At 34.3% G+C, this 25,430-nt stretch overlaps 1 protein-coding gene across 49 annotated transcripts in view; it reads left to right on the top strand.

The window, feature by feature from the left end:
* The window catches only part of PTPRD (protein tyrosine phosphatase receptor type D), a 1,934,582-nt gene that overhangs the window by 1,649,383 nt on the left and 259,769 nt on the right, over positions 1–25,430 (top strand). For 25 of the 49 annotated variants that reach the window (XM_036238649.1, XM_036238671.1, XM_036238647.1 and 22 more), the window contains 2 exons: positions 1,743–1,888; positions 4,902–5,043. In XM_036238649.1, the coding sequence (XP_036094542.1) occupies positions 1,743–1,888; positions 4,902–5,043 (288 nt within the window). Of the gene's footprint in view, positions 1–1,742; positions 1,892–4,901; positions 5,044–25,430 lie in introns of all 49 variants that reach the window. The other 24 variants (XM_036238646.1, XM_036238654.1, XM_036238648.1 and 21 more) reach the window with 1 other exon arrangement.

Raw genomic sequence — 25,430 nt, 5'->3', positions numbered from 1 at the left:
CAAAGATGCCTTTCTACCTCTTTATTGGTTCCCTTCTCTCATTGTGGAAACCTTAGAACTGGATGGGATCTCTGCAAAATATTTTATTTCATATCTCATTTTTATAGTTAAGGTAAGTTAGGCCAAAAGAAAATTTCCCCCAAATGATGCATATACATAATAGTGGAGCTGAGATGGGAATCTGGCTTCCCTGACTCCAGGAAAACCAAGATGAAATGTCTGAATATGCTGTCAGGCCAGCAGGAGCATCACGTGGGAAGCATGCAGCATGGAAGGCAGAGGAAATAGTGTGATGAGCAAATAGTGATGAACTTTGTTATTCTCTTCGTTCTTAGAATCTAAGGATTGTTTCCAAAATAAATATTAGCTGTAGTTATTTAAAACCATTTTTCAATGACATGTAACTGAAAAACAGTAGGAGAGAAGAAAAACTTTGTAATTGGGATAGGTGAATAGAAAATAAAATGGAAAAGAAAAATAATTTTTTTTGAGTTTAAAAAATAGTCTTAACCCTAATATAATTTAAAAAACTCAAGAATACAAGAAAAAAAATGTAAAGAAGTAGGAAAAATAATTAAAATACCTTTTCCAAAACCACCATCATTAGTGTTTTAACATATTTGTGATGTCTTTTTTTTTTGGTGGGGGGTGCATTTTTATTATCTTATGTTTCTTGTACATAATTTTGGATGATGCTTTGTGGCTTATTGAAGCATAAGTATTTCTCATGTCATATTATAGGAACTTTTTTAATGTAACATTTACAATTTGCATGATGTTTCTTTATTATGCCATGATTTATTTTACCATCAATTCCTATACTAGTTGATATTTAGTGTACTTATAATCTTTGTTAGATAAATGACATGATGAATATTCTTGCACATAAAAATTTACCTTCTCTTTTTATAACTTTCATGTAATAGAGTTCTAGATCTGGAAATGCCAAATGCATAGAATTTTCAGTGGAGGGTGGATGTTAGACACCATTTAAAAGTGATAGAGAACTTTTAAAACCCTCCAACATCTAGCCTTTTATCTTTAGCAATCTTTAAATCTACATCTTTCTTAACAGAATTTTTTTTTCTTTGCTATGACTTTGGAGGCTTCTTGACTTATCTTGATTTATGCAAATTGTGAACTTAAATTTCAAGTAAGGCAGCCCACAATATCTGGGTTAAAGAGTCACTTTACTGTAGTTTACCTATTTATGTTTCTTGCCAAACCTTCTAATTCAGGGCTATATTTCTTGTCTCTTTAAAATTTCCTAGAATTTCTCTTCAATGTCACTAAATTTAATAGCTTAGCACTGGCAATGTTGCTTTCTGGCAGTGTCCTGATAGCCGCATCAAAGCAAAGAGCTAAAATTTTACTCACTTTGATTGATGAGCTCATTTTGTTACAGAGGACAAATTGGATTTTTTTTTTTAATACTGGTAATAAAAATTAATGAGTGATGTTGCTTTTCGGGATGTTATTGGATCTCTGCCTTAATACAGATTTTGGCAATAAAAGCACTAGCTGATTACTTGACCAGAAAGTTACCTCCCTTCCCTTTTAACTACCCTCAAAAGTAAAAGGTGCTTTTCTAATTTTGTAATCTTGGTACATTTAAGTATATACATTTGTATGTATGTATTGGCAGGAATGGGGTTGAGGGCTGTGGGGTGAGCAATGGCAGTGGGCTAATAATCTGTATCAAATTTCCACCTAATTGAGATGTTTATTTCTTTTTATTTTAGCACCTCCGAGGTTTACACGAACTCCTGTTGACCAGACAGGGGTCTCTGGTGGAGTTGCCTCTTTCATTTGCCAAGCTACAGGAGACCCAAGACCTAAAATTGTCTGGAACAAAAAAGGAAAGAAAGTCAGCAATCAGAGATTTGAGGTATTAGGTCCATTGTTCTGTTTCTCTGGGGGAAGAACGTACCTGCTGTACCTTTGGTTTGTGTGTTACTTATTTTACTTTGATATAATGTGCTAGAGTAATTGAAATATGGCATTCTTTATGTTGTGTGTGATGGAAAAAAACTTTAAATGCCTTTTTTTTAAAAGGAAATTTGGGATTTCATATTGCTGACTTTTGTCTTTACTTGTACAAGGGATCGAATAGTGTTCCTAGCGACAGGACTATAGTCTAATTATTCTTAGACAGTACCATATAGCTGTCCACACAGACTCTGTTGATGGGAATAAAGTCAGTTTTCATTCAACTCCATGGCTCGAGATAAGGGAGCAACATTTTCGCAAAGGGAATTCAAGTTCCTATTACCAAGAATGTGGGAAATGGATACTGAATAGTAAAAGGTGTCCACTACATCTTGCGCCTGTGTTTTGCAAGTAGCATGAACAGAATGAGAAATTTACTCCAATGTGTTAGTGTAAAGTATTATTGTAGAGGAAACATACCCTACCAGATTGACACTGTAGTTAAATGTATTGAAGAAATTGATTTTCTATATTCAAGAAAGCTCAGTGCATTGAAGATGATGAAACACAAATCAGATATATTTGGAGTATTTTTGAGGAAACTTATGGCTTAGAAATTTCTTTATTCTGGAGGAAAAAATAGATGGCAAGGAAAATATTGGGAAAAGCACAAAATATTATGCTTATATTTACGACACAAAGAATATAACTTGATTCTTTGATGGTACTAAGACCTCCAGACTGCCCCATATTGTAAAACTCACTTCCTCTTACTTGAATTTTTAATTTACTTCACAGTCTTATTCACAAATTGGCAAATTAAAGGCAATTTATAGTTACAAGAAACATAGCAACTGTAAAATTTAGGACTATTTGATAATACTCATTGTCTACAAGTACATACAGAATGATAAATGGTCCAAATACATAAAGGACCTAATTAATTATACTAGTGAAAACTGAAATCTGAACTGTAGTTTACAAGTGAAAAATTTTGAATTATGTTTGTTTGAAAATCAGATAGCTACAGTGATTTAAAAATAAACAAAAAGAATTTCTTTGGGAAATAGTTGCTATATCATGTAGGAAATGATGTGTATGAAAATCTTTGGTACACATTTTTAAAATTTTTAAATGAAATTGAATTTTTTTTATCAAAGAGTAATATTATGGTTTATAGTTTCATCTCCTTCACAAAATCTTATAACAAAGGTTAAATTATAATAGTAAACTTTCGAAGCATGAACTCTGCTCAGCACGTAACTTCTAATGAGAGTCACTTAAGTACTTTCAGAGAAAATTTATTATTTTTAGACAAAGCTCCTATGTCAAATGATATAAGTCTTGGGTATCTATAATAGTACATATGCATTTTTTTGGTTTCTCTTAGTTTATAAGGCCCATGAGGACAGTAGATAAAACTGATTTTGCTCCCTCTTCTATCTCCAGTACCAAATACACTGTCTGCCCTGGAGTAGGTGTACATCAATACTGGATATTAAATAGAGTTTCAAATCAGAAATTGCAACACTAGTTTGTAGTGTATGATATACTGTTTGTCGTAAGATTTTAGGGCTAAATCTAGGAAATAGTTCAGAAAGGGGAGCATGCAATGATGTGTAATGATTAATCAAAATTTAAATTGGCATTAAAGATGTTTAAATCTTTCTCTATGTTAAGCCATAGCATGCTTATAAATAAATAAATATATATATATATATTTAATTGTGACATATTTGACAAAGATTCCAGTAACTGTGATACTCTAAGATGTGTAGTAGATTTATACTAAATGTGTGCTTAATAGAGTTGAAAATAAATTGTGTTGTATTGTGAATGGGACATTTTGGCTGTTTTTATAAATTTAAAACATAAATGAATGTAGAAAGAGCTCGACGTTGACATATTTTTAAAATGTTCCATCTCTTTCTTCCATGTGTTGACATACACACACACTCACACACAAAATCTGGGATTGAGCATCCCATAAATGTATTTATAAGGTATTCTCAATTTATCCACAATTTAGGCACATGCACGTATTATTCACAAGGAAATGGAGCGAGTGGGGAAAGCACAGCGTCTCAGTGAGCAGCTGAAAGAACTCAGCATAGCTTTCAAAAAGACAAGTAAAGTACTGCACAGTTTTGTATACATATGCATCAATATCATCATTATCATTATCATCATTTTTTAAAAGTAGTGCTTGGAGTAGCTGATAAATACGTAGGTTTGCTAAACTTTCTCAGAGTAGAGTTTATAATGTTAGTGAATTCAGGCTTACTGTTTAGGACATTAATTTTCTGCCTGGTGAAGCAAGCCTCCATTTTACAGCAAGAATGCCCTAAAAATGCAGAAAATGCTAAGCTAGAACAAATACTGGAATGATTTATGGCAAAATTAATGCATGCCATCAGGCTCTTGGGTTGTGAAAGCTATCTCGTTGGCTGCCTAAGTACTAGATTTATGCAGTTTCTTTTCATGGTTCACTCATCTATACTGTTCAGGCCGAGACACTTTAAACCAGAAGAGCTATCTGTAGTAGCATACATTATTTCTTCACCTTAAAGTTTAATTATTGAATGGATCCACAAGTGCATATGCGCTGTCAGAGACAAAATAATTTAGGAAGTTTATCCATTATAGAAATAAGTCTCTTGCATAATTAATAGGATCATATTGCCCTAGGTACCCCTACTAAAATGTTTTCATGAGTAAACCCTGGATGGTTTTAAACATAGACTATTAGTGTACATTTTTGTATATGCAGTTTCGTATCTTTCCTTTTGTTGAGTAGAAGATTCATTAAATTAAACCAAATATTCTGTTTCACCACTGTGTCAAAATTTAGCCTCAAAATACTGCTGAGTTCATTCTGAGCCTAAAAGCTGGTTTACCGCTGCCTTTACAGGTTTAGCTGAGAGGTAGACAATAGTAACAACACCTGTGACAGCTATTGTTTTCTCTAATAGGTAATAGAGTTTGATGATGGATCTGGATCAGTTCTCAGAATACAACCCTTACGGACTCCAAGGGATGAGGCCATTTATGAATGTGTGGCCTCAAATAACGTCGGAGAAATAAGTGTATCTACCAGACTCACAGTTTTGCGTGGTAAGTACTCAAGAGCAAGGTCGTTGCTTGTGTCATTGTTGAAATTCTATATCCCAGGTGTTCTTTTGTAGGACCATTAAAAAGACTAGCATTGTCCTGACACTTAAATGGGAAATGAACTGAAATAAAATATTTGTAAGAGTTTAACTTTCCAATAGGCAGTGGGTGCCTTCTCTCATGAGTCTTGAAAAATGCTAATCAGGGAGAAAAAAGAAAAATACCAAAGAAGTGCTGATTTCATATGCCAGATACCATTTTGATTTTTGGTATAAATCCTAGAAAGAAAACAACGTATGCTACTCTTTTGCATGTTGAAATCACTTGTGTATGGATTTTTCGTACTGAAGTCTGCAACTGCTTTTTACAGATTACCAAAGCTGACAGTGATGTTTGCAAAATTAAAGAAATGCCCTCTACCTACAAGCGAGTTACTCTTAAGCAGAGGAATCAAGAAAAAAAAAAAAAAAGGCCTCTTTCTCCTTTGTCAAAAATGTGTTTTTGTTTTTTCAAGTTCTTGAACTAACTAACGTCTGTTGATGCAAAGTGAATTAGGCTATGTGGCTTATGCATTTTGACCAAAGCGTGGGAAGACTTGCCAGATCTCCAGTACAGTGTATCTACTTTCTAGACTTCTTTAGAATGACAGTACTGGAGAATAAAGGCTAGCGATTAATAATACTCTATTTTGTGTCTCTAATTCACTCTTTTGGGTAGAGAAAAGTACATTCCTGATTTGGCTTGCTTGGTAGTTGACATCTCCAGACTGACTTTTTTGCCTTTGTCTCTTTCTCTCTCACACACCTATTTGTTTGTTTGTTTTGTTCTGTTTTGCTCTGAACTTCATTTTGATTAATTATACATCTTAGGAAAGAAGGGACTTTTCTAAGTTGAAGAGGATTGGATAAAAGGAATCCAAATTTAATAATTATAGAGGAACATATATGGATTAAGACTATTTGTTTTCCATTTCCTTTTTTTAATTCCCTTGAGGGATTTATTTACTTTATATGTTTTATAAAATAAAAGAAAAATATTTTCTTCTAAATCTATTTAGTACCAAAATGAGTTAATCCAACAAGCATAGACAATGAAATTATTTACATATACTTTTTAAAATATATTTTAAATAATATAAACATCTTACAAAGTTTCAAGGGACATATTGACCAACTGGATATAGATATTTTAAATGTATATAACAGAATGCTGCTTAAAAACAAGTCAGATTTCAGCTACATTCCTGGCCATTTCAGCAAGCTAAGTTCATGCAGAAAGCTCTCCATCCCCCTATAAACATATAGAGATGTTGACAAGATATCTGAAAATAAAATTAAGTGCATTGTTAGACTTGCAAAGAAGAAAGAAATTTCCAGGTGCCAAAAATAGAATCTCCAGAGAAGAGATAATCTATAATCTTATAACCCAAGATGATAACCAAATAAATTATATGCTTTAGGACTGGAGTTTTATATCTCCAATGGGACATAGACCTATACAAAATAAGGTGGAAATAAGAAGAATTAGATCAGCTTTCTGCATAAAGGTGGCAATACTAGTACTATTCCTACAGTGTAATACTCAGAACCCAGAAGCTAACATAAAAGCTGGTCAGAAACAGTGAAGCCCATAGATGTGAAATATGCAGCCATGTGAGTCATCCCTACAACCCAGGTTACGCAACCTGAGATAAGGTCCTTCACGCCCACATGGGCTCATAGGTACCAATTCTAAAGCATGAAAGCCAGTTCCAATTCATAAGGGATGTCAGTTCAATCAATGAGAGTAGAAATTATAGGCTGTGACCTACAGATAATTGAACTGTATGAATAGGCTTTAAAAGAAAGTATTTCAAATAGTAGAAAAAATAAAGTAAGGAATAAAATCTGTCAGGTAGGAATCAGACCTTAGGGGGAAAAAAAAAAGAATTGACAGGAGTCTAAAACCAGATTTTAGAGCTGGAAGGAACCTTATAGACTGTGTTATATACACTATAATATGACCTACAAAAAGTATATACATATGTTACTCTCTCTCTCTCTCTATATATATATATTTTCACAAAAAACATAGATAAAAGGTCTGAAAATTGTAGAATCATTTTTTTCTGAAGCAAAATCAAAATTATTTGTTGATCGTCTTTTAAAATTTTAATCTTCATGTATTTACCTATTTTAGAACTAATGCTATCATGTAGATGCATATTACGAAGATATAATAAAGTGAAATTTATCACATCAGAAACTTTTTTTCACATTCTCAGTTCCTTGAACAAGCCTCTTAAAAGGAAACAATGACAATCATTTGGCTTGGCTTAATCTTTAAGAATTTGATGAAGACATTAACAAAAAGTTGGAAGAAAATATCACTTTGCATAGACATTTACATGGATTTATACTTTTCTGCCTCCAAGCTAACTAGGGAATCCCTATTTCATTTGCTTTCATCTAACTAGCCCCTACGTAAAACAAGTGCATTTGAAAATTTTAATATGACCTTGCCTTTCTATGAGAGCATCTGTCATACGTAAATACATTTGTATTAAAATCTATGATTCTCGTAGTTAAACCTCATTTTTTTTTAAAGACTAAGTTTATAGCAATTTGGGAAATGTTTCATGAGAAAAACTCAAAAGGAATCTTGGTTAATGGAAAAGTAGTCTAAACATAACCTTGAAATAAAGTACTTTCATATATCTTTATAAGATATATGAAATAAATGGGGTTGCAAATTTTCTTTTTTGCTTGATTACCCCTTTGTTTCAAATTTCTAAATAATTATTGATAATTCCATTAATAGTTTTTTTAATATTCCATTTTTTAAATGGTAAACTGACATTCATGGAATATGAAAATCAGGAACACTTAACTAAATGAAAAGTAAAGAGTTCTAATCACAGTCAAAGAGATCTGTGTCCATTTTAAGTTAGCTTTCTCTTGCAAATTACTTTGGCAGATGCTCAAGTTCTCTGCTCTGCAGTGGATGGAAACTACACTTTTCATTCAGAGGCCTTCATTAGATGCCATTTTGTCCACATGGACCATTTACTTTTTTCTCCACTTTACTGATGATGCCAAAAATGTGCCAACCATCCTGATGGGTTTTGTCTAAGTAGACTGGATTGAGATCACTAATTTATTTCACATAGGCTACTAGAAAACCTAATTAATTGGAGATTTAAACATCTGACCTGTGTGGCTAATGCAGAAGACATTGAAATAATACTCTGACCACCCATGTGCATTGAAGAGGGTATTTCAGGGAAAACTTTCCCTCTGTAGCTCATTTCAGATTACCCTAGCTCTGAAGAACTGTTTTCATAAGGAAGAATAACTGCAAGCTTGGATTGAATGTGCCCTGGAATGAGATATTTGGGCAATTACTATTTATACATTGTGGACTGTAGTTCATAGAAGAAATAGTGGGAGAAGGAGAGTTAAAAGCAGTATTTATGGCCCTCTAGGTCATTTTTAAATTATTCGATGGCCCTGGCTATAGAAACACAAGCAAATACCAGCTCCCTAGTTCTACTGTATTTTAGGAAGCTGAGCATATCTATCATACCATGTATTTTCCCTGCTAAGCAGAACTGTAAGTGAATGCCTCAGATCTTACTGAGAAGTTATTAAGAGCTGAGCCCTGCCTAATTCTGGTAAGGACTTTGGATTGTATATTAGCCTTTTAGGGAGGAGTAAGAGTAGTACCAGAGAGGGTGTTTTAAGAAGAAGGATCACAGTACAATGGGATTTGGTTCTTAATGAACCTTTGGTTCACTGGACCCAGGTTCTTCCTTACCAGATATATCAGGAGGAAAACTTGGAACATAAATTTATAAAATGATAACTGGGATGTAAATGTTCTCTCAAATACATGTTATTAGCCACCAATCAGGAAAAATGAAATATCACTATCCAAAGACTCTTCTGTAAGAGCCTAGGAGCACCTGCCTCTTTTTGGCAAGTGAAAATACATCAAGAATCCATTCTTCTTGCTCACAATCTTGCCATTCTATTAGAGAAAGTTATAGGAAAATTCAATTAAGTTTGCTTTTAATTGTCTGACTAAAATGTCATGTTTTTAAATTTAGATTTTTAATGTAATCAGAAAATACACATTTGTTATCACTAAAACAGCATGTAATTTGTTATATTTTTAAACAGTGCATTATTTCTAAGACTTGCCCATTCCCAAATAGCACTGCTCCCTAAACCACCGCTAGCACTAGCACAGCAAAACAGGGCGTAATATATAACATTATTATTCTTATCTACTTATAGGAAACTTGCTCGTTCATAGAAAACATGCAAAGTAAAATTATTGTCTAAAGAAGTTAGGTGACCATACATGAGAGAGTTACTTAGTTTTACAGATATATTTTATAAAATGATACTTATGTTTGAGTATCTATGCCACATAAATGCATCATATTTTATGAATGATCATCATTAAGACGTAACAAAGTATATAAAGTCCTCAGTCTAGTAATTTAAATTCCAGCTCTTACTGTTCCAAAATAGCTGTGACATCTTGAGCAAACCTGTTAACTGTGCTGCCTTTTGTTTTGTTTTGTTTTGTTTTGTTTTATTTATTTATTTATTTATTTATTTATTTATTTATTTATTTATTTTTTTGCCTCACGTGCACCAGGAAGGCATTGGATGAGTGATCACTAGATCACTTCTCTCTGGCTTTCTGTGACTCAGTGATATGCCTTTTTCAGCAAGTTAGTTCTTATAAGATGCTCCATGAACGTGACTGTTACTGAGATAGTAAAACACACAGTGAGCAGTCGGATGAGATAGAGAAGGCATCTCATTGGGAAATGGAGAGATATGTTTGCATAATATGTCTGTTTCAAAATAATGTAAGCCATTATAGAAGTTGTTAAAAAAAATAATAAAACTTTTTACAGTCTTTCAGGGAGAAGGCAGTCGACTCCGTCCGCCATTGTGCAGTACCCTGTGATCAGAATTAGCATGTTCATTACAGTCTCATTTTATTAATGCCTCTTTTTGAAGATGAACACAGTTGTCCCTGCTGTGAAAATGGTACTTTGCCGTTTATGTTATAAAGTGGTCTCGGCTGGGGATCTAGGCTGGGAACATTAAAGAACAAAGCACAGCTGCTTGACTGTCACACAAAAGGATTTTTATGAAAGACTGAAACAAAAGGAAGGGTGGCCAACACAGAACATAGTTGCTGACAATTATGGTACTGAGTGAAGATTACTTGAACAGGCTTATAAAATAGTTGAGTACTTGGAATAAATTGATACCAACATGATAAAACCTTCCTGTGCAATGCATTTCCGTGCTGAAAAGAGGTGGTGGTGGGCAGAGCCATATAAATAAATGGAAACTTCTGACTTTTGGTAGTGTAATCTTTAGTCCTTAAAAATAACTGTTCTTTATGTATCGGTGTTCACAAAGGTGGGTGCCCATTTGCACAGTTCCCCTGGAGACCCTAGTAAGGAGAGATTTTAAAACTGATATTTGGGGAAAAGTACACTTGTGAGCTGAGGCTATTCATGTTCCCTTGTGATCAGTCTTTTAAAAACCATTGTGTTGGTGATTCATGCTGCTTCTTTTGAATTTTTATCACTTGTTTTTCCACATGAGATTATGTCTTAAAAAGGCTCAGAGAGAATGCGTACACGTGTAAATCATTGCATATACCTAAGAACAATATTCTTCTTGGATTCATACTATGATATTATTGTTTTCAATTTTAAAATGAATATTCAGTTTTAGAATGAATATTAGTATTAACTGTTGATTGACTTATTCATAGAGCTATGGAATTGTTGAGCTGGGGTGGGGAATTTGGTGTTTATCTACTCTAATCTCTTAGTTAATGTGAAAAGCCATGGACCACAGATTTTTTTTTTTTTTTTTTTTTTTTACATACAGCTAAGATTTCCTTAGGGTTTCACCCAGTCAGAAGTAACCCCTGCTGTGTTAGGTTGTGGCATGTATTCCAGCCCTTTAAATATTTTGATGTACAGGTTTCCTCCGCTATTCGAAAGTAGAGAGTTTCTATGAAACCTTTTGCAAAATGAAATGATGTAAAGGGTAGAAGCAATTACCTTAGGATACATTTCACTAATGGGTACAACAAATAAATCAAGGTACAGCACAGATGCTCACAGACACAGGTTCAGAGCTATGGTGTCTTGATGCTGAGATGCCGTGCGTAGATCCCAGGGAAGGAAGGAGCTTGGCAGTGCCCCTCTCACTGCCTCCAAAGGCTGAATAGAACCAAATAGGATATATATATATATATATATACACACACACACATACACACACACACACACACACATACACACACACACACACACACACACACACACACACACACATACATATGGAATTGGCTCAATGGCTGGCAGGCTTTACACCCAGAAGAGCTGATATTTCAGCCTGAGTCTGAGGCAGGAGTAAGCCAATGTCCCAATTTGAAGTCAATTAGGCAGGAGGAATTATCTTATTTGAGGAAGAGTCATCCTTTTTGTTCTATTTACATCTTCAACTGATTGGATGAGGCCCACTCACATTAGGGAGAGAAATCTGCTTTATGCAGTCTATTGATTTAAATGTTAATCTCATCCAAAAATACCCTCGCAGACACAGTCAGAATAATGTTCAACCAAATATCTGGGCACTTTGTGGCCCAGTAGGTTGACACATGAAATTCACTATTCAGGATGGGAATAAACCATGATAGCTCGAAGAGAGAAGTTAAAAGAGCAGAGACGTAGAAGATGAGGTTGGGACATACTTCAATGGCTGAAGAGATTAAACTACACAAGCAAGGAATCATGTTACTAAGATAACATAGACTGTTTCTATATGAATTAAAATTTGCAAAGAGTTTTACTAAAGTACTTAAAGTAATATAACAGACCATTCATAGTCCTTTATACATAATTAATGTTTATACTTTAAAACTGGATATTGGATTGTCTTTCATTGATAAAATTTGAACAGTTTTTAAAAATTCAATTTCCTGGCTTTTAAAAGTAGTTTTATTTTAAGCTACTAATTAAGATACAGTTTTAAAAGCTATGCATGCATAATTTATTGGGATTTAGGGCATAAATATACCAAATGCCTCATCTAGGGTTTAATTATCAAAATCCTAATTACATATCTCCTTAGAAGATCAAGTAACTTATTTTATCTTATTAAATAAACAATGGCTTGTGAATTAATGCCACATTAAACACAAATGATGACAGGCATCCTAGTGTTCTTAATATATTTTGTTAAAGAGAAAAATTTAAGAACTACTTTATCTATGATCTTTCTAAATGAGCTTGTGTTTTAATTTACATCTTAGGAATTTCCATATCCTTTTTTGTATCTTTAAACTTTATTTTTTATTTTTAAACTTGATTCTTGCATTAAATAGATATTTTAACCTTTAACATAGTGATTTTTTTCCTAATAGATTTTGGACATAAGCAGATTAATTTTTTTTTTCTTGCATGCCTGATGATATGCATGTTTAGGTGATAAATTTGATCTCAGTTTGAGATTTCCCAGAAGAAATCTTACATTTTTTTTTTTTAGAATGTAATACCAATAGAGCTGTTTAAAAGATCGAAATTGTGTATCATGAGTCACAATAACAAATCGATATTAACAGTTTTCAGATACTTTCTATTCTTTTGATTTGAAATGTACACTTCTTTTTGTTGGTATTCTTGTTTAATTCCATGGGTAACTACCTTTTATCAGAAAACTAGAAAATTAAATATGGTAGAAAAGTATTATACATAAAGACTGACTGTTTAATAAAATTGGTTATTGATTATCAATATTTATACATGGTATAGTTAAACCAAAAATTCTGTTGGGGAGGTATATTTGCATATATATTATATTTTTACATCCAACAAATAGTGTATGTATGTATGACCTGTTTAATTTTCTTATAGCACTTTCACTATGTGAACTTGTACTCTTTATTTCTTGAAACTTTTATTTTATGTATGCCTTCCCCCTTGGTATGTAAGCACTATTGCATTTTTCTCTGACCTAGAAATGGTGCTAGCATTTACTGCGCATCCAGCAAATATTTGTGGAATGAATATCTGCATATAAAGAGAGATATATAGATATGCTTATGTAAACACAAATGCAGTAAGGGACCATTTGGGCAGGAATTAATCTCACTCTACATGTAATGGATGAAAGCAATCATTATTTTAGTGGTCACTTTAGGATGCAGAGTATGATTGAGAAACAGAAAATGAAGGCAGATTAAAGGGATTACAAGGAGAGGTGGTAAAGCAGAGGGAAGCACAATGGAAGGAGAGTGTTATTTGTAGCTAAATGGACATGGGTTCATATTTACAGCCCACCGCTTCTGCCCTGTATGGGATCAGACACATTACTTAAGTCTAAACTTGAAGCTCTTCATCTCTAGTGTGGAGGATAAGGCTAGCTACCTTTTAGGACTGTTTTTAGAAAGTGATGACATACATGCGTAAGGCATGTGGTACAGTGATTCAAATATAAAAGTTGCTGAAAAATGTCAGTTTCCCTCATGATTCTTTTAATGCTAAGCTATTAAGTTTGGCTCTCTTTTCTAGTGCTGAATACCCAGGTCTAGAACATGCTTGACACATCGTAATTTGATAAATGTTTATTAAATGATTGAATGGCTATGGAGATGGGAAGGGAGAGTCAACAGTCTTGGAAAAGAAGTTTTCTGTGGCTTTTAAAGCATCATTTAATCCAAAGGACTGAAAATCAGCTTTTCACATGAAAAGAAGTTGATATGAGATCTGAAAATATACATGTATTATCAAGATGTTTGGAAGGATCTAAGATCCTTTATTGCAGCAATGTTCTCTTATATGTAATATCAAGAACTTCTATTTTCCCTCTTACATTTTTTGCTTAATGTCGTGTTAGCATACATTTCCATAGTCTTCAGGATGGTTGTACATTAGGACCATGTAGTCAATTGCGTGGACTGTCTAGGTGAAATTATGGTAACACTTAAAAATACAATTTCTGTTTTATTACATCTGGACTATCCTAGGACACAGAATAGATAAAAACCTGTAATTGTTTTTAATGCTTGTGACAATGCAGCATCATTCATTATATATTTTAGAAGAAGCAGGAAAATCTCATGTATCGTTTCAGCATTTAAAAAGGTAATAGAAAAGGAGTTTTGTTTGTTTGTTTTTGTCTTTTATGGTACCTTCTTTGGTATAGGAAGTGATAGAAGGTGCGGTCATGAGTTCAGGTTCTGCAAACAGACCAATCTGAATTCAAATTCTGACCACACAGTTTGCTCTGTAGCTATTCCCACATTTCTTAACCTCTCTAAGCTTCCACATCTTCATCTGCCAAATGGAGATAATAAGAACACCTACTGCCTTAACTTGCAAAGCTGATTAGAGGAATGATCCACATAAAGCTTTTAGCCAAATGCCAGGTACTCAGGAAATGTGAGTCGTGGTGGTGATTATCATTATCATCATCAATATTATTACTACCACCAGTACTGTTATAAGTATCAATAAGTAATTTTAAATTATTTTGATTAAAGGGCATTGCTGCATTTATGCAGCAGAATTTTCTGGCACAGAAGGAACTATCTTCCTGAGTTCAGGAAAACACATACATTTATAGCTGTAAGTAAGACTGCCTTGCTACTAAATAATGTTATGGTCCACCATTTGGCCACTGAGGGCTCTACAGAGTATGTGAAATTTGAATGTCATCCTGTCAAAAGCGATTGGGGAATGTACTTAGGAGAACATGAGATGAAGCTTTCCTTTTATCCTATACAGTTATCTCTGTGCTTAGACTAGAATTTTCATGAGAGCAGGGCCTCGTTTTGCTCATGATCGAGCACACAGCACAGAACTTGACCTGTTGTAATTTTTCATTAAATATTTGTTGACTGAGTGAACAAATGACAATTTGAACAAGAAGTTTCTAAATACTTTTTCTCTCCCAGAAGTACATCATTTGAGTTTTTATTTTAAAAAATCAGAAATAACAGTGGATGTTGCTTTCACATCTAGAATAATCACACGGTACATGAGAAACTGTATTAATTCATGAATTTATTTATTTGATAATATAGTTCTCCCTATGCCAGGATTATGCCAAATGTTGGGAATAAAAATGATGGAAAAGACGTTACCACCACCTGTCCTCAACAAAGCTATAATCTCTGTTTAACAAGAAACCATAATTTTGGTTACAATGACAAGACAGTTATACATTTAATGTGTGGTGATAATGAAGTCTATTTTGAGAAGTTGACTCACAGTAACTCAGTTTACACTTTTCTAAGCTAGTACTTGTATGAGAACTATTGCCTTCTTGAGTATTCCATCAATATGACATTAAGGTTTGTTGAAATGCAAGGTATATTTGAAGGCTCAACTGACAGAAAAATTAAACTCACCATTTTTTCTTATGAGTGTAAATCTTCTGAGAGAAAATTGTGTTTCACTTAAAGGGAAGATTTTTGGATATACTCTGCTTGGGTTTTGAGAAAACATGATGCAGTTAAAAATAAAACTTAAGTAATTACCTTTAAAATAATATCTCCATTTGTTTCTCTCCCAACTAATAGTAAAAGAGTTTTTATTACTGTACTCATCATTTTTTATGACTCCCTTTTGCTCTAGGTGATAACAAAGTATACCTATATATGAAGTGATTTTAAAGTGTACTAATAAACCACCTTAAAACCTCTTCTCCCTCAGAAGACTTTATTAGGCAAAGCTGATTTTTGTAATAAAGTATTTATTTATTAGAAAAATAAGAGTTTAGATGTGTTTACCCTTGAAGAAAAGTCATTAGTATATACTTCAACCTGGGAACAGTCTTAGATACGTTACTTTCTAAGACCTAACAACTTGGATTAGAGCCTTGTCCCCTAAAGAGCATTTTATTTACACTCTAATTTTATGCATATCGTTATATCTCATGGTAAGATCTAAATTTCCAAATATTGCCAAGCCTGTTATAAACTGGCATCAAGTGCTATGGCTGACTTACTGGAGGTCCCATTAATCTTTGCTGCAAAGATAGCATTAATAAAGTTAGCACTCACAGGCTCAAAAGCAAATGGAATTCCCTCATCCCAGCTTACAAACAGATAAATCATCGCCTGGAAGGAACAAGCCACTAAATTAAATTATTCTTTGAAATAATTTACCATCTACCCACTTCAAAAAGCCAGGGAGGACATTAAATGCTGCCTAGTAAGACTGGGGTTTTGTCCAGAAGGACTGAGATTTAGGCTAGTCTTGTCTTAATTCCCTCTCAACATATTTAAAATATGGCGATGATAACTTAAAAATAAATATATTTTTTTAACTTATATACTTTATAGCATAATCAGGAAATTATTGATATATGTTTTAAATAAGCCTGGGTAGCTACATGCACACAGCATTGATTAAGTTCAGGGGCCACTCCTTTGTCCTCCAGTGATGAATCCCTGGTCAAAGATCCTCCCAGAGATCTCTGATACCGGAAAACCTGAACAGCAGTGGCAGAGGGGAAGCAATCTGGTGTGCTGCTGAGGTAGAGACACATTTACCTTGCCATTTTGGAAGCTTCAGCATTAGGGTAATTGTTTGCATGGCGTCTTCCCAAGCCTTGGGTGGGCCCAGCAGTACATTCAGGTGATAGCAGTTTTTTTCTAAAGTTTGCAAAAGTGAGATTTTTGCTTTTGTTTTCATAAAGTAAGCCTCTAAAATTTCATTAGCTTCGGACTTCACAAAATCTAGCTCTGCTGCTGAGATAAGACAAATGAAAAGATCTACATCCTAGCTTATGTATGATGGTTAAAAAAAAAAAATTAGGTGTCTGTATCAGTGCATGGATATGAGTCTAACATGGGGGTGCTGAATAGCTTTCCCGATTCGCCCTCCATTGATTAGTGTGTACATACAAGGGCTGTTTACAGTTCTGAGTCCCTGACTTTATGGAAAATGTCTGAGCTCTTTTTCCTTCCTGTGTTTAGCATACGATAATGGTACACATGCAGTGAACACAGACTGTTCTCTCCTATAACAGAATGGTTGTGCATATAACACAAGGATTTCCCCCCAGGAATTAACTTTATCTGGCAATGTTTTCATTCCTCAATTCCAAAAGGCCAGTTTTTCTATCTCTTCTTTTTTCCATCTGAATACCACCACTGACACCATCACCAGTGCAAAATTATCTTTCCTGCAAGACTACAGATTCATAATATTTTAACAAACTTTAGCTCTAAAGTTTGGTGTCACTATTTACCAAAATTTACCAAATGAATTTTTGAGCCTATTCTCTGTGACATGTCATTTTGTTTTTTTAAAGAAAAGACAGGAAAAGGAGGATGAGGGTTTGGGGCTGCTTCATTAAATGGTTGGTATGTAAAAGGAATATTTAGATCTTTAGATTCTTTTCTCAATGAGCAAACATTACAGAACCTATTTGCTTATTCACATTTTACTGGTTATAGGGAAAGCAAAAGCAAAAGAAAAAAAAAAGAATCAACAGGCGTGTAAACCAGCTTTTGGGATGCTTGAATTTTAGTACGGAAGCATTCCCTCTGTGAGATCCAGGTCACTCCTTGAAAGAGAAGACGTTGATACCTGACTAACCACTAAGGGGAGGGGTCGGGGGTTGGGTCTGTGTGCATTGTAGAGGACCAACCTACAAGTTCAGAGGGGCCAAAGTTCAGAAGTGGATTGACCTAAATAACATTGATTTTAAACATGGTAAATTACCAGGTTTGCTGACTCCAAATCCTAATCTCTTTTCATTACTTCATGTTGCTCTTTGATGGTATGTTTGAAAGGATACAACTGAGTATAAAGTGACATGAAATAGTTATAGGGGCTGATTTTTTAGAAAATTCCTTGTAGAAGGAGGGGAATGTGTGAAATATATCTAATGTTAGCAAGAGGGGCCACTGGGTTGTTTTTTTTTTTTTTTAAGGACATTTTGTTATCATCCTTGAATTTCTCCTTAGCAAGGATAGAAAGAGAGCTATGAGAACACAAAAGGGTGGAATGGCATGAATTGTAAGAGATGGAATGGTTATGAAAGAAAAAATGTGTGAGAAAGTGCCCAGTTTGAGGAAGACTTAAGGATCCCCAAAAGACTGATAAAAGAGTGCTTCCTAAATGTTTGTCTGAGGCAACCACAGGAAGTTAAAGGTCAATGCTAGTCATTTCAGACATGTTGGAAATGAGTCGTGTCAGTGTTTATGACCCCAACACTTTCCCTGGTTGATGGAGATCACTGGGATCCTTCACCAACAACAGTCTGATTATATAACAGGAAAGCAGTTCTACTTCATTAAGAATTGTTCAAAGAATCTTTGATCATCATTCGTGGTTTTTTACACAACATATTTTCATGAAAATGAATAGTCCAGAGTCAGTTTTGTTTGTTCTTTTTGACTATTATGAGCTACTAGAATTGCTGAGCTAATTGGAAAATACCTAGTCCTTCATATATATGGGCTTTATTTAATCCCTACCAGAGAAACAGGGGCATGGTAACCTCTTTCTCAGAGCCCTAAAATCTTATTATTATAGGAAAATATTCCCTTTGCTTTACCCAACAAGGGCCATCTTGTTTTGTTTCAGTATCTGTGTTGAACAGCAGTTGGTGGAAGCTTTACAGGTATTATTGTTGAGGAGGTGACTTTAAATTCTTATTTTAGGCAAAAGCATCTGCAAATTAAGACTTCAGAAAGCAGCAGTGAGAAGATCCTCACAGTTCTACTCAGTTGGACAATTCTTCATTACACTGACAGTTTAATTGGGTGTAAAAAGAAATGGCAATTTAAAATCAAGGACTTTAAGTGGGGCAGCCTACCAGTTTCAAAGTTAGTATTGAAAAAAAATCAGCAAGACTCAAAGAAGGTACATCTTTAGTCCTCTAGTTAGTTACTTCCTATTTAGTGTGTTCTGTGCTGAAATTGCTCTATCTGATGCGCCTTTTAATGGCAACTTCTACAAAGGAGTCTGTCGATGAAGAGAAGAAATTGAATTCATCATTTATCACATACATATGGATACACATATAGAAATGCTTATTTTTTGAAAGTTTATTCAATTTAGAGTTTTATTTCAATGCTTCGAGGATTCTGTTCTATTTCAGATGATTTCGGTTTTTATTATAAGAGGATAAAATTTTTTTAAAAAAGTAATTTTTTAATTTTTATTTTTGGTTCTTTAAAGTAGGAATGAAATGAAGGGAAGGGGTTGCATTTGGTTTATCCATGCTTGTATCACCAGTACCTAGACAAGGGTGCTATGAAGCAGGCATTCAAATAGTTGTTGAAATAATAAGTGAGTAAATTTTCTGAGTTTGTATTGCCTAAGTGACATGTCCAAGGTTGACTGTAGCATGGTAATCAGGAATAGAAATAAATGACCTCTATATATCAGGTTTTGCACATCCACTTGATGAGCAGCCTTTAAACATTTCTCCAGAATGATACCACTGTTCCTCTACTGAGAAGCATAAAAATTTCAGCTGCCTCTCAGATAATTGATGAGTGCCCCATAAACCAGAGAAAGGGAGCTATGAGAACACAAAAGGATGGAGTGGCATGAAATGTAAGAGATGGAATGGCTATGGAAAAAAATGTGTGAGAAAGCGCCCACTTTGAGGAAGACCTAAGGATCCTAAAAGACTGATAAAAGAGTGCTTTTAGGTGATTATCTTCAGTATTCATCAATTTACTCTATCTACCTTGCAGACTTGGATACATTTCATGAATTCTCAGATGGAAATATGTATTTCTTTTATAAAGAGGCACCGTGTTGGGGGAAAAAAAGGATTTTTAAAACTTATATTTTGGACAAAAGTTACAGAAAGTAGAGTATGGTTGCGTTCATGTGGGTGTTTGAATAAATGTCATTTAATACTCTGATAATCCCCGGGTAGACTATTACCAACTAAATAACTTCTAAATAAAAAAAATGACTATGTCTGGGCCAACTAGAGTTCTGGATGAGTTTCACATTAGCTGGTGAAGGGAGTCTCTGGAACATCGAGGATATTATCACTCCAGCAAGATTAATAATAGTAGGCCTCAATTATTAGTATGTTTAGCCAGAGTCACTCAGAGCCAAAACAGCAACAACAACAACAACAACAACAACAACAACAACAAAAAACTAAGAATGAAACTGCCTAGATCCTCTTTAATAACATCAATAATATCTCTCAACTTGAAGATGGCTCTGTGTATAAGACAGACTGTGAAAATAAGGTATCACTATTTGAGTAGCTTTCAACTCTTTGAATCATAGTGTGGGTATGATAGAAACAGTCCACGATTTTTAAAAAATTGTTAATTCCTTCTCACAATTGATATAATTAATAATTCTGTTAACCATAGATCAGGGTGTGGTATCTCATTTACATTATTCTTTATTCAATTTTTTTCATAAACTCTGAAGTAAGAGTTCACTGTTCAGTTTCGAGATGCTCCATTCTTTAAAAATCAGCTTTAACATTCCATAAAGAGATGGTTACTATCGAACTTGGAGGGCAAGGTGTTAAATATTAAGTTCAAAAATGATGTTATGAAGACCACACATTAGATGAAATTGTGAAAGTGGAATTTCCTCCTAGCTCATTAGCCAGGTTATGATTTTAAGTCTCCTGACAACTCAGTACTTCTGTAAGCTAGTGGGGACACTGTTGTCTTTCTGACAAGTTCAATGGCCCATTCCAATTCAATTAATTTATACTTATGGTCCAGTATCCAATATAATCTTAATTTCTCACGTAATTAGAAAGTCCGAATATGTTGTTTGACAGTAGAGAGAATTATGTGATGTGTCAGTACTAGCTCAATACCTTTGAAGCTGCTTGATTAAGTCTTTTTTATAAAATATCAAGGTTATTCTTTGTAACATTCTCCTTAAAGTTTGCAAAAATTGTGTAAACCGCAGAAAATTAATTGTTTTAAATGGCACTATATTGGTTAAGATTATTTTCTCCATAGAGATATGATCAAGACTGTGGATGTGGCACAAACTAGATAACATATATTGATATTTTATTGAAGCTGTAACATGTATCGATTCCATGTTGAAAACTATGGGAAAACCTTTTTAGAATGAGGTAAAGGAACGAAAATCATTATTTTTCAATACGAACAAATTTATTATTTGAGGAAAGTGTTTTCCTCACATTGATTTTTAAAAAAATGTCAAATCAGGTGGTTTTTTTCCCCCCAAACTTTAAGTTATAATGAAGCTATTGCATAGAAGACAGGAAGAGCCACTGAGTACATACAGATACCATAAATTTTGTATTCACTTAAGATAGTCCCGGTCTTATTAGACATTGTTACCCCTGAGGCTAGATTTTTAAATGATGTTCACTAATGCTTATAAAAATATATAGCTAAACTTTTAAAACAGAGAAGTGCCACTTTCCCCACAACACCATGAATGGCCATTGTCTACATCAAAGAATAAATGAAATGAAAATAGGCCTAATTTGGATATCTTTCTTCATGTTTAAATAGAAGTGATAGCTTACTTTCCCAAAGTGAGCACACTTGATTTTGCATGAGTATTTGGTACTTATTAGGCCCTCCTTGAAAAATTTGGGCTATAAGGTTTAATTGCATGCTCATCGAGCAAAGAGACTTGGAGGTATAATCTCTGAGCCATGAGCTCCCACAGCTCCCATTAATGCTAATGGGAGTTACACATGTGTATTGAAGAGAGTGTAATATAGCCTTTGAAGTTGGAGTTGCTAATTGAGTGCTTTCTTCAGCTGTGCTTGGCTTCAGTGGCTGAGCTGAGTGAGAGTGGTCTGAAATGTCATTCTTCATGAAACCCCTAGAACGTTATCAAAGCAAACTAGCAGCGAAACAGGCAGCTAAAGAAAAAAGTCTTTCTCTTCCCTCAAAGATAGAAAAAAGAATTAGTAGGCCCAACAAAAGAAGGAATAAAGAAGTCCCAAGATGGATACTCCTTTCCTTTAAAGTGGCTTGAGCTGGTTAGTTCAGAAAGTGGGAAAGTAAGAGGTCATTTTTTTTTTTTTTGGTGGAGTAGGGGGTGGGGAGTTGCCTGCTTTGTGTAGATCCTTTGTGAAGTAAGAGGACTACTCAAAACTGAATATTATGTAGCTCTGTCTTGCACATTGGCTAATAAACAGAGGAAGTACTTGTCCCTGTGGTTCCTGGCTGTTGAATCTGATAAGATGCAACACAGATTAATAGTTGGTGCCATAAGGAAGGCTAGGACAAAATTTGTGCCTAGCTCAGTGTAACGCCATTGCTACTTCTGGAAACATAACTTAAATTGCTTTTACTGATAATGGATTAATCATGTCATATTCGTGTCTAAAGCAAAGTGTATTACAGGTAATTGTGTAGTGTCGAAAAACCAATTGCCTTCCAGATTTACCAAACTATGAAGGTCTTCGGTTTTACTATGTTTTAGAGAAAAAAAAAAAAGTATGCAGAAATAACTGTATTCTTTTTTGAATAGGAACTGTTTCTAAGAAGACAGACCATTTATTCATTTAAGAAAGTTCTCGTAGAGAAGACAGTTGGGCTGAGAATGTAGAAATGTAATTCTTCAGGTCCCTCGGGGGCTTAAGAAAAATAACTAAACCAGTTATGAAGCTAGTGGTTGCCTCTGTGGACTGTCATGTAGAAGAGGGATTAGACTCATTTTGTGTTAGCTCAGACAGCCCAGTGAGGATCAGCGAGTGGCAGAGTTTTGGATTGGTCCTGGGAAGAACTCTAGAAAGATCTCAGCTTCCTGAAAATTACCAGAGCAGTTTTCTGAGGGTGCTAGAGAGGCAGAGGTTTCAAGCTTTGTGTTAAAAAGCATGGCATTATGAGATCAGAGATTCTGTGGTACTATAATATATTAATATTCCTTTGTTCTCGCTTGGATTTTTTTTTAAAGGAAAAAAAAGAGTCATTAGAAGAATAGTTTCTCAACTACAGTATGGTTGAAGTGCTGAGTTCCCTAAGTCAAAGGCATATTAGTATATTGTAATGTGTACATACTTGGCATTTAGTGTCAGGGATACGACCCATTCTTCTCTCTTTCTTCTCTCCTCTCTTCTTCCAGAAATGGATGAGGCCACTGAGATGAAAGAATGCAACTTATTTTTTAAAACATTTGCTATGCAACTTTGTCTTAATGTTATATAATTTTTGCATTTGTTATTCACTCTTTTCAAAAGCCAGGCATGTTAAATACCTAGAACATATTGGGTGTCATAGAAGACTAAAATACCCACTCACACACACAATGTATAAGTAAAATATAAGCCCTTTATTAATTGAAGAAATGTTGGGGTTGTATTATTGACTGATAGAATGATAAAGGTAAACATTTGACATCTTAGCTATTGATGTGAGATTAATAATCCTCTTCATGTTGTAAAATTTAATATGTAATATCTAGTACTCTGTAGTAAATCTTAGGAATGCTATTGCTAATCATAGAACATCTCGATTTAGTCATTTATCATAATTTTAAGTAATCACACTTGAGATAATTGTTAAACAATCTAATAGTCTTTCATAGAAAATGTGAAATCTATTCATTGTTTTCACTTTTAATGTATTCGTTTTTAATTTTGAAGCATAGATGATTGATACATAAATACATTCTATTTGAAAATATTTCAAACCATATGGAAGTATAACAATGAAAACGCTCTTCCTAACCTCATTCCTCAGAGGTGACAGTTGCTGCTGTATGTCTTTCCAGACCTTTGTCAGTCCTCTGTAGTTTAATAGCTGTGGAACAGTACAAATAGGTTTACAGTTTTAAGCTTGTTTTGCTTTAACCAATAGTATTGTATTATACGGATTGTTCTGCAGTTTGATTTTAATTATAGAGCAGTATCTTGCCTGTGTTTCCATGTCAGAACATATAGATCTACCACTATGAGGCTGTACTGTAATCTGGTGTATAATGAACTACAATTTATTCCATTCTTAATGTCTGTTCATAGGCTTGTAATATAGAGCACACGACAAACATTCTTAAGATGTGCCTTTTGAATGCATGTGGTAGGATTGTTGTGGATTGCCACCTAGAAGTAGATTTAGTTTCATTTAAACTAATATCAGTATGATAAATTATACATAGAGATTTATAAAATGAAAACTGCTGTTCAATGATTTATGCCACAAAATTAACCTGAACTATAATCTTTTGAAAATACTACTTCATAGTATGAATTACACATCCATTTATATAGTCTTGAAAAGTTATTTTAATGAATATTTTTCACATATACTCAAGATTCACTTTAGACTTGATGCTTGATGTAATTTTTAATCAGAACTTACTTTTTCTTTGTTTTAGGTGTCTTTTTACAGTAATTTTCAGGGGGAGTTATCTTTATAGACATTGTGTAGACACTTCCAGTGAAGGAGAGTAAAGACACCACATGCAACAAAAATTGACTTCTATAACATATCTGAATGCACCAGAGACTTTAAGGATGGGAAAAAACATGTAGAGTCATTAAATGCTATTTTTTAAAGCACCAATGCCCACATTGCAGAGAGTTATTTTCCCTTATGTCAATCACTTCCACAAAAATAACACTGTGTAATTGACATAGAAACTCAAAAATACTTAAACTAGAAGTTAATGAAAAACCAAATGCCTAAACCTTTAAAAATTAATAAATTATCTGATACATTGTTTAAATGCCATGATTTGTGCACATGAAGATAGATTAACAGTGCCAAGGCTGCAGCATTCAGTTCAGACAATGTAATAGCAGAGACAGGTAAATACATGCTTGATTTGAGATCGAGGCCTACTGTTGCTTGTCAAGATGTCTCGAATGAATGAAGCCAATTGTCCCATTCAGTAGCACCTAAGATACTAACATAGTGATGAGGTGGCTTTCAGAAAAGTGTGCCAACCGACTCTCAGCATAAATGCACCAGAAATACAGAAACGCATTTCTTAACATTGATTAATTTGGGACCCAGCCATGATCTTTGGACAGACATGCAGTTGGCACAGGCTGGCTCTGTGCCTCTCAGTAATTTCCATATTATCCCAGATGGGTATCAGTTGGAAGAACTATAGCGTAAGGACCTAACTTGGGTGGTATTCTCAAACAGGAGCAATTGTAGCACTGATTCTTGTAGACTTTTATGCTTCCTGCTGGGGCAGGCTTGCCTGGATCAGCCATTGTCTGTGGTAACCTGCCCAAAGTTGATTAGAGAATTTTATTATAGACATAGAACTTATCTCATTTTCTTTCAAAAGGTGAAACTGACCTGGACTGTGAATCTGCTCTTTATGATGACGATGATGAGAGAGTTTACAGGGAGAACAACCACCCTTCTTTATGTGTCTTATTACGATCTGCAGCATGCAG

This window comes from Rousettus aegyptiacus, unplaced genomic scaffold, assembly GCF_014176215.1.
Source record: "Rousettus aegyptiacus isolate mRouAeg1 unplaced genomic scaffold, mRouAeg1.p scaffold_m13_p_3, whole genome shotgun sequence".
Taxonomy (NCBI): Eukaryota; Metazoa; Chordata; class Mammalia; order Chiroptera; family Pteropodidae; genus Rousettus; species Rousettus aegyptiacus.
This window is presented reverse-complemented; position numbering and strand designations above follow the sequence as displayed.